Genomic DNA, 12,395 nt, shown 5'->3' on the forward strand with positions numbered 1-12,395 from the left:
GCAGGTTGATTAAACGGAGCCAATGTTGAGCTGATAGGAACCTTTGTTGTTGTTATTGCTGAGGCCCTTAAAAAAACACATGAGTTTTTCCTCCGCAGGGAACAGGCGCCAGGTCTGGAGGTACCAAGGATAGGTTAGTGCAGCCCATCTGAATAAAATATATAGTAGTGCCCATTAACGCAGTCTCCCTCACTGCCAGTTCTTTTTCAAGTCATGGTTGAGCCCATATATAGCTTACATTTTGACTTCCTTTTCATTCCCACAGCTGAGTTGTGCCTTTCCTTCCCATTTCCAATTATTCCTATTCCTTCACCAGCCTTAAATGGGGCCCGAAGCAGTTCACCTAGAATCCCACTGTCACACCCCTCTCAGCGTGGCACGTGTGATTAGTATGGCCCCGTCTTCTATGAGGTGAAGCTGTACCGGGTTGCCCTATATCTCAACTGCATATACATTTTTGAAATGTAGGACTCATGACAAGGACACTCAGTTCCAGTCGTGAGTAGGAGCTAATTAGCACGTAGATCCTTTGTGGGGAGGTATCTGGAATACATACATATGTGGTGGGGGGGGAGGGGATCACCATGGCTTGGAATGCTGTTGACTCTGCTGGGGCCCGTTCAAATGAACTATGGTCAATCACAAGCCATTGGCTTTGGGTTAATATCATGCATAGTGTGTACTATGAGTCTGGAGTGCAGGATACTTGCCGGTTGTAGCACCACATATGGTGTTTGAATGATTGAGTGTTGCTCAATTGAGAGGATTTGGAACTGATTTGGCTAATTTGACCTGGAGTATGAAACACTTAAGAAAAAAAAAAGTGTGTACTATATATAAGTAACTGCCAAAGTGTTGCTCAAAAGTGTGTTTATGGAGTACCTGTGTTAAAACTTGCAGCAGTTTAAAAAAAAGGTAACATGCATCAATTCTGGATGAGCTAAGTGTATGGGTATTATATGCAAATTGCTACAGTCATGTTTAATTTCAAAGTTATTGTTTTCAAATTTGCTTCTCGCTTCTATGTATTCAGGGAGAGCAAGGTCTGATAGTAAGCAGAGAGGGAAAGGGCTTCCAGCGGAAAAAGTTTGGGGGAAGTAGGGAGCAACGGGGCTACCTGATACCCCAGATTTATTTTTCCTGCTATAGCAGTGGGAGGTAGACAAATTCAAGACAAGCTTCCAATAAATAGATTCGATACATGGAAAATTACAACAAATTTATAAATTTTCCATATATAGAATCTATTATTGAAGAGTTGTCTTATAATCAGGGTTGTCTTGTATTTAAGTAAATACGGTAATGCTTCTTAATCTTTTCTGCCATGACTGATATAGCTAGCTAACATTATGCTTTCATAAGTGAAATAACCAGTACATATAATTAAAAGTAGTAAAGTCTTTAGGGAATACCCTTTTCTCATCTTGGGATAAAAAGTAAGGATGTAAGTCTCACATTCCCAACCATTTGAAGCATTCAGAAAGGTCAGGCTAGCACTTAATCTATGAAATGAGCTCTCCGCCCAAAAGATAGGAAAGCTACTCTGACCTTCCCTTATACTAACTATAAAACATACCACCTACTTTGGTCATAATACCTGTGAGTTATGAGTTATGATAATCTGAAGATGCCTCACCAGATTGTTATGGTTGCTAATACTGGCTTTGCGATTGTCTGAAGGAAGTCCTAGGTACTGTTAAAATATTATTTCTCTGTAGTATGATACTGATCCTTCTCAGTTTTGCCTGCATGGGGGGCAAACAGGATGGGGCCTGAGTTTACTCTACACAGGTTTACTGGAAGTTGTTTCGAAGCTCAGGTTTGTTGCACAGCAAAAATGTTTAGTGACATATTTAATTCAAGTAATGTAAATAGGCTTACTGGCCAAAACACAAACACACTTAAAAAAATAATTTTGAGTGGGTGGAAAAAATTAGTTTGATCTGAAGTGAAATGTATGTGTTTCATTTTCAAGTTTTCTTATGTCTTTTTACAATGTAGGCAAACTTCTAAACAAAACATTTCAAAATAAACTTTGTCATTTTTTTTAAATCTATTTTTTTAAAACTGAAGTGGCTTTTTTGGGAAATAAACTATTTGTCTTAAAGTTACCTAACTTTACATAGTGTTCCATAGAGTAGACACAGTCATAGTGTTATAAAGGATATTTAGGGAAAAGAATTAAGATATAGCAATAAAAACAACTGATACAGATATAACTGTTTTTGCCATAGATTATATCATTTAAACTGTAGCTATTCCTAAACTGATAGAGTTTTAGCGTAGAAAATTTGCATGTTTGTAGGCCAGCCCATAGCCATGGTTGCATCTGTGAAGGCAAGTCAGTCAATTGAGGTGTTAAACTTACTGCATATTAAAGAAAGGGGTGGTGTCATCTCTTTGTTCTGCTTGCCATTCCTATTCAGTCTAGCTACTTAAATTTTGTACATATTAAGCACATGGTTGCAAACCATGGAGGAATGCAAGTTTAGTCTCTTTCACGGGGACTTCCAGCCATTCAACAAGGGATTTATTTGCCTGTTTTGTCCCACCTGTCCTAGAATTTCTAGAGAGAGGCTAGGTTCTAGCAATTGCATATCCTGGCATAGACAAAGCTTTTTGAAAAAGCTTTATTGGCACTTGTACAGCATCTGGTTCCTAAGCAAATCAGGGAGCTAATAAGGTGTATAATTGCCTCCTGCTAAATACTTGGAGGGCTGACTATCCCAAGTGGTATGGAACCTTTTGGTCCCACCATTTTCTTTGTCACAGGAATACATGATTAAAATAATCCCTCCCACATGAAGTTTAAACATTTTTGTATCATTATATTATGTGCTTGAAAGCAGTTATTTTAGTAGTTAAGGTTTCAATTTCCATTTGAAATTAACAGTACTTTTAGAAGTTCATAATGTTTTTAAAAAATTCTTTCCATGCTTTTGATTACTATTGGAGTTCTAAGAAAATTTAAGTATAATAATTTAAACTGCTGTTTAATTGGTTGAGTGTCACTTTTATCAGCATGTGCATTCTGATTATTTTTGAGCCAGAAATATAGTTTTCATATAATTCAAAAGGTTAATCTAGAAACTTCAAAAATGGCATGTTCTCTAGATGATTTGAGAAACCGTCTCTAGAAAGTTTGAAAGTCACCTCAGTAGCTTTCAGGTTAATTAATATGACAGTGTTTACCATGTGTGATGTTAAGTGCTCAGTTTTAAAATGTGTTTTAAGTAGTCTGTTGCTTTATACAACTTTTAAAACAATTTGTTCAGCCTAACACAACCTAAAGTCACTGAGCCAGGAAGTCTAACTCAGGAAAGCAATTAATGTTACCTTATGCATTAAATAGTCAAAATTATGTAAGTTATCCCACATCTATTCATTTTCTTTAAAAAATTATACCTAAATTATCACATCTTCAGTCCCTGGAAAGGATTTCACACTGTTTTCTTTCTCAGAGATGTTTCCTTTTAAGCCCCTATTATTGTTAGGGTTTTTTTCTAAAACAATTATGACACACTTATATCCACTTAGGCTAGGGACAGAAGTTATACATAAACTGGTTTTCAACCTTTTTAATTAAGTGTATCCCCAGTGGCCCCCTTTTTAGTAAGTTTACCCCCTGGTGGGGGGAAGGGGGTGATGAGGGGCCAAATGTGGAGCGGGGGCGTGTTGCAGCTTCTGTGCAGCCCTGGTCTCACCCTACTCTGGCCCTGAACCTGTGAGGCAGCAGCATGGGGTGGCCGTGCTCTGTCCCCACCCACCCTCACTTATCTCCTGGGACCTTTCAAAGTACCTTTGGGGCATACACATACCAGTTGACAACTCCTGGGTTTAAGTGATCAGAAAACAGTTCAAATCTGTAACACAACAGAAGTTCAGAGCACTTAAACTGCTTTAAAAATGGCAGAAACCAGTTTAAGATAAATCTGGTTGGATGTAGTCGAGGCCTGCCTGGTGTATCAGACTGAACTGATTTAGGTCAAACTAGTTTATGGAACTTCTGTCCCAGACCCCTTCCTGGTTTAAGTTAGCTCACAGTCCCCCAGCATCCCAAGATGTACATAAATGGCATCCCCTCCTTCTCCCGCCTCAGTGTGCCAGCCCTGAGTCAGACAGGCAACCTGCTCAAGTGGGAGGGGCAAAAGCCTGGCAGGAATTGCTTCTCCTCCCCCCCCCCCCCCCCGTGCCCTAAGAGTGGGGTAGGGGCACAGAAGCCTGGTAGTGCCCTCCCCCCCACCAGGTAGGCCTCGACTGGAGTCCTATGTGGGCCAGGGTGGGGTTTTAAATCCCCTTCCTCCTGCCTTGGCCAGGAGCAGGGAGCTTGGATAAGCCTGGCAGACCCACCTCCGTGCCCCCTAGGCAGACCCAGGCTGGGGTCCCATGTAGGCCAGGGAGGAGGTTTAAAGTCCCTTGCCCTGCCTCAGTACCTTGCTCCCTGCCTTAGGTTGGAGCCTGGCCACACCCTCCCTTCCTCCCTCCTTGAGCAGGGAGTAGGGGAAAAGCCTTGGAGGGCTTCTCTCCCAGCTTCCCTCCCTTCCCTTTGGTGGTGGCTGGCAGGCTGGGAGCTGTGCTCTAGCACCCTCCACCTCACCTCAGCCACTGCAAGTATGTGGTTGCATTTCCAGAATCAAAAGTGAATGTCTGTTCACTTGCTTCTTGGTTTAATCTACGCAGTTTAGACTAACCTGCAAAGATTGAATCAATTCAGCCACAGGCTTTTTGTCTGTCTGTATTTAACCTTAAAGCTCTGGCTGGAAACATCCACAGCTCATTGCTTTCAAATAGAACCCTTGAAGTGTTTGAAAAAGACAAGAAGATATAATTGTATCTCTCTTGTTACTTGGAGCTTCTTGGTTTTGAGAGAGAATTGCCTGAAATGAAAAATATTCCAGTCAAAAATTGTTTTGCTTGAATAAAGTTCTTAAACAAAACAGATTTAGGTTATGTTAATTCTTTGCGCATTTTATTTTTAAGAACATTAAGTTGGAAACGCATTCTATTTTATGCAATTGCAATATGATACATATGTTTACCAAAATGTTTAATTTCTGCCACTCCTTGTTTTTTGTTCTCTTTGTGGTTAAAGGATATATTGTGTCATTGAAAAAAATGTAGTTTTTTGTTTGTTTGTGGTAATCAAAGCATCCCAACAGCATGGAGGAAAAAAAGGGAGCCTAATAAAAGAAAAGGGGGTGGAGAGGCAGATTACAGAGAAGCTGGAGCTGAGTATGTCATTTGAGAATGAGAGAGAAGACTGGCTGAGTAAATTAAACTGGGCACTATGTAAAAGAAGTTCTATAGGACTGGGGAATATGGGAATGACTTAATCTCCTGTACTGCAGCTTGCTTGTCTCTAGTCACACTTATATATAAACCATGATGAATGGTTTTGCAGGCAGATCACTCTAAAAGGAAATAAATTATACAACATACTGCACTGAACAGCTGTCCTATGTATTCACATTTCTTGGCCGCACTTTATTTTTAGTCAAGCCCAGAACAAGAGAAGATTAAACATTAGGAAAGTCAACTTTTTATTCTTCTCCTTCCTGTTTATTTGTGTGTATAAGGTGAAACAAAGATCTTATATACAAGTAATCTGTTTGCTACTTAGGGTTCCAGATGAATGCATCTTCTTGGCCAATGTTTCTCTTAAGAACACTAAATGGAGCTGAAATGGCACCTGCGATGTTCTTTAAGAAGGTAAGAAGAAAGGGGCTCCTAGTAAGCAAGCTTCCGTCAACTGGTCCATGATTACAGTTTTTATTGAGGATGCCAGGATATTGTACTGTTCTCCCGAGCATGGAAAGGCAAGAATGTTATTTAAAATTTCTTTGAATGGATTGGCAAGCCACAAAACTGGACAGGAAATGATCATCTTCTAGTACAAATGGATGGGCATCTCTTTTCCTGTGTTTGGACCTTTAAGGTATGCTGTATTACTTAGAAAAAGTTGACTTAGCTTGGTATTTATTTAATGGATTTAAGACGTGCATCTCGTTTCTTGTACTCATAGTGTGCTTGTATATGTGTTACAGTAAGTTTGTAATAGAGAATGAGAAGCTTCAGAACACATATAAGAGTGGTTGGAAAGTCTGTATTGAAAGTTTTTAGTTGATGCATGTTAGACAGTTGAACTCTAGTGGGAAAGCAGGTGAAAGTAATAAACAGGAACACCATCAATTTTAGAAGTAGGACTTTAGCTTGTGTAAAATGGTATGGAATATGCACAAACATGCTTTAACGATAACAATACAGTTCAGTTGATCTGTTGTTTAATTGGTCTTCATCAGTCTAATTAACTTACTTTAAAATCATTATGACAAGTCAAGTGACTTCATTCTTACTTTCGACAAGAGCTATGCAATTGAGTCAGCAAAACTAACATTGGATTTGATACTGGAAGCCCTTTCCTAATAGAATGCCTGTTGTTGTAAGAAATGTCTTGATTTGAATGCATTCATAATGTACCTATACTATGAGCAGTGACAATTTAAACTTTACTATATTAGCCTTTCAGTTTGTCTCAGTGCTGTACTGGAGGGCCTGCGTTGTAAGGATTGAAACAGTATTTGGTTTCTATTCAGTCCTTTGGCTTCTGCTGAGATTAGCAATGAAGACAGTTTTTAGATTTTTGTTGGTGATTTCTCTTTTGTCTCCTTGGAACTCACTCAAGACACAGGTCACACAGGCATGTATAAAGCCTTCAAATGTTAATTTTTTTTATGTGGATCTGTGCTAATAACCAAGAAGAAAATATTCATTAATCCCTTATCAATTCCAGAAGCTCCTAGCCTCTGGCAGAAATACATGCTATCCCCTTATCCTTTTGTGTTGGACTATGTAGCGCTTAATTGCATATTTTTAGAGTCTTCACTCTCCTGCAGAATACAGCAGATTTTTTCTGCTTGTTGCTTAAGTAGATACTTTAAACATAACCTTGCTCATAGTCAAAGTCAATGGCAAAGCACTCAATCACGTCAGTGGGAGCAGAATCAAGCCTCAAAGATATAAGGAATCGTTACAAGTGTTTGTTTTTCTATGTATATTGCATGATATTTTAAGGTTAGTTGGTACAAAAAGAAATATTACGAATAGGTTTCTTTAAAGAGTTCATATAAACATGAATGTTCTGTTACTCTTATTTTGATAGGAACCACCAAAACCTGTTCCAAACTGTTTTAAAATTGGAATGAAACTGGAAGCAGTAGATAGAAAGAACCCTTACTTAATTTGCCCAGCAACCATTGGAGATGTTAAAGGAGATGAAGTTTTTATTACATTTGATGGCTGGAGAGGAGCATTTGACTATTGGTGCAAATATGATTCTCGAGATATTTTTCCAGTTGGATGGTGTAGCTTGACAGAAGATGCACTACAGCCACCAGGGAACAATGGTAAGACCACTAGTAATAGTGCACAGCCTGTCTTCCCAAACTTGCAGCTGGCCTTATACAGAGTTTAACATTTGATTTAGCTGTTCATGCAGATAAAATAATTATCACCCTATCCTACCTCCTAATTTTTCTTTTGCTCCTTTACAGTCTTTCTAAACTATCCATGTACATAGAGGTTCTGGAAGCATATATTTTTAAATCCATATGGGCAGTTTCCCTCCCAATACTTTGTTTCTTTTTTTTTCTTTGTTACTAATTATGAACAGATTCCACATTTTAAACAAATCAATATTTTAAACATTCATTAAAACCAATGGGTTTTTTTGCAGTATTCTCAGTTTCTACTGTGACAAGAGATCAGATTATATTCTGTTTTCTGTGTACTTTGTGAGGAACCTTTGATATCAACCAGAATTTTTACTTGTATTGTTGGTACTCCTAATAATATTGTAAACTGTATTCATAGAATTTAACAAGAATTAATTTATTTTTCTTCAAATTTGTAGCCGTCCAGGACATCAAAGTTGGTATTTATACAAAGGAACTCTTGAGACAAGTAAAAAAACCCTTTTTTAAGGACAAAAGTACAATAAAGCGTCCTATGATGTTTGAGGTCTTTTAAACTCTACTTACCCTTAGCATTTGTTTTGGACCCAATACTTCATGTTTTCAAAGTGTGTATTTTTAGGACCTTCTAAGTATTCTGTCTACTACATGCTTATTTAGACACATGAAAGTATAAATACAGAGCCCCCTTGGGACTTATAACCAGTTATATTCTGTTACGTACTCATTGTTCTTCTTGCCAAGATGAGTGAAATGGGAGAAAAATAGCACGAAATATGAGGTTTTGCTGTCAAACAGTTTGGATTACATCAGCTTCTCCCTTCAGATTTTTTTAGAAGGATAATATGCCATATTAACTCAAATCCAAGACAAGCCCCTCATGTTGGATTTGAGTAAAAGCTTGAGGGGTGGGGAGGGGACAGGCAACTGCTGTGCAGAGCTGGATTAAGACTTATGGGAACCTTGGGCAAACACAAAATTGGAGCCCCCCTTACCCGATGGGAACTATACTCCAGTGCAGGAAGGAGCCCCTTCCCTTCCTGGCACTGCCCCTGCCAAGGGTGGGGCAGACCTCCATGCCTCCCCGGCGCGGAGGCTGAGTGGACCTGGCTGGGCTGGGGGAGGGTAGAACATGCCTGTCTCTCCTCCCTGCTCCATATCCCCCCTGTAGCTGTAGGCTTGGGGTTCTCCCTCCCTACCTTTCCCCCTGCGGCCCCTTGACAAGACACCTGTAGCTCCGTGCCATTCCCCACCCTGGCCCCAAGCCCCATGCACCACCCTGGCTGGGCATTGCCCCCAACTTCTGTCCCTGCCCCACTCACCTCTTGCTGTGGGGACTTCAGTCTACCCCTTCCCACCCCCCTACCTCTTTCCTCCCATTAGACTTGCCTGTAGGGAGCTGGCTGCCTGGCTGTGTTCATGGCCATACACATGCATAGGGGTGGCTCTAGAGGGGACCTGGAGGGGGCTGTAGCCACCTCAAAATTCACTTTATACCCCCCTGTAGCCACCCCTCCCAGCGCTGCTGCCACCAGCTGTCTTCCACACTCCCTCTTGCAGCCTCCCGGCCCAGCTCCCACACGAGGAAGATGTTCAGTGCTCCTGGCTCAGTCCCTGCACAAGAAAGAGGCTGTCACCACCCCTGTATCTCTTGGCAGACCCAAGCAAGGCCCCTTGCAGCCAGGAATACTGTCTGCCTGCAAGGGGAAACCTGCCATTTCTGGGAACCCAGGCATCCAGGTGCCCCTGATTGGCTGGGGCCCGTGGGCCTGGGCCTGGGCCATGCGTTAATCTGCCTATGCTGCTGTATCTCTGATTCTGGTCCTAACATTGGGTCAGAGCTGCAGCTGCTGCCTACCCCTCTCCCGCCATCACTTCCATGCTTTTCACTGCTTGCTACCTGTAAGTAGTTGGGGAGGTCTGGGGGCAAGGTGTGTGGGGAAGGGGCAAAAAACAGTGATACAGCCACTTTACCCTCCCTTGCCACTGCTTGTCCCCTTGCTGCTTGACTCACTGCAGCGGTGAGGGGGATGAATTTAAGATGACCCTCCAATAGTTAGATTATGTACATGGAAAAATATAACTAATTTATATATTTTTCCATGTATAGAGTCTAATTGTCGTGGGGGTCGGTCATCCTAAACTTAAAGTTGTCTTGGATTTGGGTAAATATGATAAGACATTATTTTTAATATTACTAATAATAATTTGCTCTAATCATAAACATTTTCACTATTAGTATTAATAAAAAATAGGATTGGTTACACAAAGCATACTTCTTTAGAAAGGCTGGTAGAACAAGAGGGCAAGAGAATTTATTTTTCCCCTTCAAGATTGTGTTTAAATCAGTGTAAATACTAAACAGTTGAGCAAAGTTTTTAAAGATTAGTATGAGAGAGAGAATAAAAAATGTTAGTGTAGTTAGACCTACTGGACAGAGACAGGTGGGGGAAAGAAAGATGGTCTAGTAAAGGACCTTGCCTAAGAACGTGGCATCACAAACATTTTGCCTAAAGTGCGGTAAACTAGGTTGTTCACTTACAGCATAGTAGATGTTTTGTGATAACTTTCATTGAGTAAGTGACCCTATAAGTACTGTGAAGCAGTCGTCTGCTTTAGGATACACCCTGGCTTTCCTTACAGCAATTTGTTCTTATAGCCATACCTGAGACTCCTGCTCTTCCACAAACTTTGCGTAACTTGGACAAGTTAGTTGAGACTGTGTATTTTAAAGGCATTGAGGCTCCTATTGATTTCTAGTAGCTTTTAAAAATCTAGACTAGCTCAGTGCTTCAGTTCCCTATGTGTAAAAGTAAAAGCACTTTCCCTCTTTACAGGAGTACTCCAAGAGCAAAGGTGACACATGCAGATTAGGAATTAGCTTTATGTATGAAAATTCATGTACTTTAATTATGATAAAACAAAGTTTATTTTTATATACTGTACAGAAACAAATGCCACAAAAGCAATCTATAGAAATTTTCTTCAGAAGTTTATTTAGAAGCCATCAAGGTATTGTGCTCAGATCAATTACATTTCCTGTAGAAGCAACATTATTTGATGGCTTAGGCTGCCCAAGAGCTGTAATATTGCAAACTGTAATACCAGTTGATGCTTTGAGACAATATGTAACAAACTTTTTGTTGTGAGGGGAGGGTTTTTTTGTGATACCTTCTACTAGGCCAACAGTGTAGTCAGGAGAGAAGTTTGACAACCTTTTGGGGACAGACTGCCCAAAATGAGGAAGGTCATAAAAACAATTGCCTCTTGTATATTTTATGGACAGTCACAGCTGTAACACACCAATTCTTCTACAAAATTTTCTTTCAGATTTGTTAAAAGAAGTCAGACCTGAGAATTATGTGGGCATATAGTATCATTGTTCATATACTCCCCTTGTTAATCACATTATTCAGGAAATAAAAGCAAAAAATCCTATCTCTTGTTAAACAACTTTGGCAGCAGATTAGAAAACCGGTATTTGCCAAAGTTGGTAACTTTCATGAAGCCTCTTGGGGGGTTTTTTGTTTCTTTTTAAACTCGCCAAATATAGCAGTTTAAGTATTCCTAAAACTTTTACCACATTTCTGAGATAAAGTGTTTCATTCTTTGATATTTCTGGTCACAAATAAGTTTCACATATCTGATAAGTGTTGCTTTGGGAAAATCTGGTAAATGATTTCTTTTAATGTATTTGAGAAGTGAGCCCAAACATAGTTGTAGCTGTGCATGAGCATTTTGTTTGCTCATGCTCATTTTCCATTTGAACAGGAGCAAGTTTTGGAAAAGCAGGTCAGTGCCTTCATTGTTGCCTTTGGACTTGCTGGTTTGTAATTATTCCGGTTATTTCATTATTAGCATATCACTTCAAGGCCTACCGAGAAAAGAAAAGAAGCAATTCGTGTTTTATTTTTAAAGCTAAGATAGTAAAGATACTTTGTAGTCAATGTATTTCAGTTCTGAAATATTATAAATAACTTCATGATCCCTAATTGACATAGCAGTCACTTCTGGCTCTTGATGCCAGGAATCACATACCTTTTTGTCTGTTAAAGCAGTAATTTATGACAGATTTAATACAATCCTTCACATGAGGAGGGATTAGAATCTGAAGAAGAGGACCATGCCTGTGCTATAGAGGAAGGAAAAACTAAGACAAAGCTAATCTAACCAAAAGAAAAAAATCCTTCCTGATCCCGAATTCAGTCATGCGTATGACCCTCAACAGAAGAGCAAGATGTTCTTGCCAAGGAATCTTTAGAATTTTTTTGGTACCAGACAAGAGCCTCAGTATGTGCCAGACACTTACAGTTGAACAATACTCTTAGGTTCCTCGTTTCCTCAGCTTTTGCTCGTCTCTTTGTCTCCATCATAATTGCTTTATTCTCAGAATGTACAGCTTCTGCTTTCTTTTCTATCCAGTGGGTACAGCTTCAAAAGTAAGTAGGAGATAAATCCTGAGAAGATCTGAATCCTTATAATCCAGGTCGTCTTCTGCCTAGGAAAGTACCCTAATCAACAGGCTGTTGGGTAAAAGGTTTATTTTTCACTGAGCAGTATTCATGATCTTGGCTTCAGATAGTTGCTCTGTGGTTTTTGTCTGAAATCTAGACATTTAGAGATGTTTTCAGGGCAAAATGGATACAGCAGAGGTAATCTAAGCATTTATTTGTTAGAATCGAATTAAGTGATTTAGATGTTTATGCTTACTTATGTATCTTAAAGATTGAATAGGATCTGGGCCAAAGTCTGTAGGCTAAAAAATGTCTGTTCTAAAGGCCTAATCCAGTGCTATGGGGCATCTGTATGGCAAGATTTCCAGAGACCTAGATCTGGATAAAGCCCTAAAAAAAAAAGTTTGAGTATTCTTTCTCAATATAAAATCGAGAAGGAAGAGCTGAAGATTGAGAATAGTCAAAATATTTT

At 39.7% G+C, this 12,395-nt stretch overlaps 1 protein-coding gene across 8 annotated transcripts in view; it reads left to right on the forward strand.

The window, feature by feature from the left end:
• Positions 1–12,395, forward strand: part of SCML2 (Scm polycomb group protein like 2) — a 106,403-nt gene that overhangs the window by 46,780 nt on the left and 47,228 nt on the right. For all 8 annotated transcript variants that reach the window (XM_090062844.1, XM_090062869.1, XM_090062877.1 and 5 more), the window contains 2 exons: positions 5,621–5,709; positions 7,160–7,403. In XM_090062844.1, the coding sequence (XP_089918970.1) occupies positions 5,621–5,709; positions 7,160–7,403 (333 nt within the window). The remainder of the gene's footprint in view (positions 1–5,620; positions 5,710–7,159; positions 7,404–12,395) is intronic.

This window comes from Crocodylus siamensis, chromosome 1 (genome assembly GCF_052110815.1).
Source record: "Crocodylus siamensis isolate JL-2025a chromosome 1, ASM5211081v1, whole genome shotgun sequence".
In the NCBI taxonomy this organism is placed as follows: domain Eukaryota; kingdom Metazoa; phylum Chordata; order Crocodylia; family Crocodylidae; genus Crocodylus; species Crocodylus siamensis.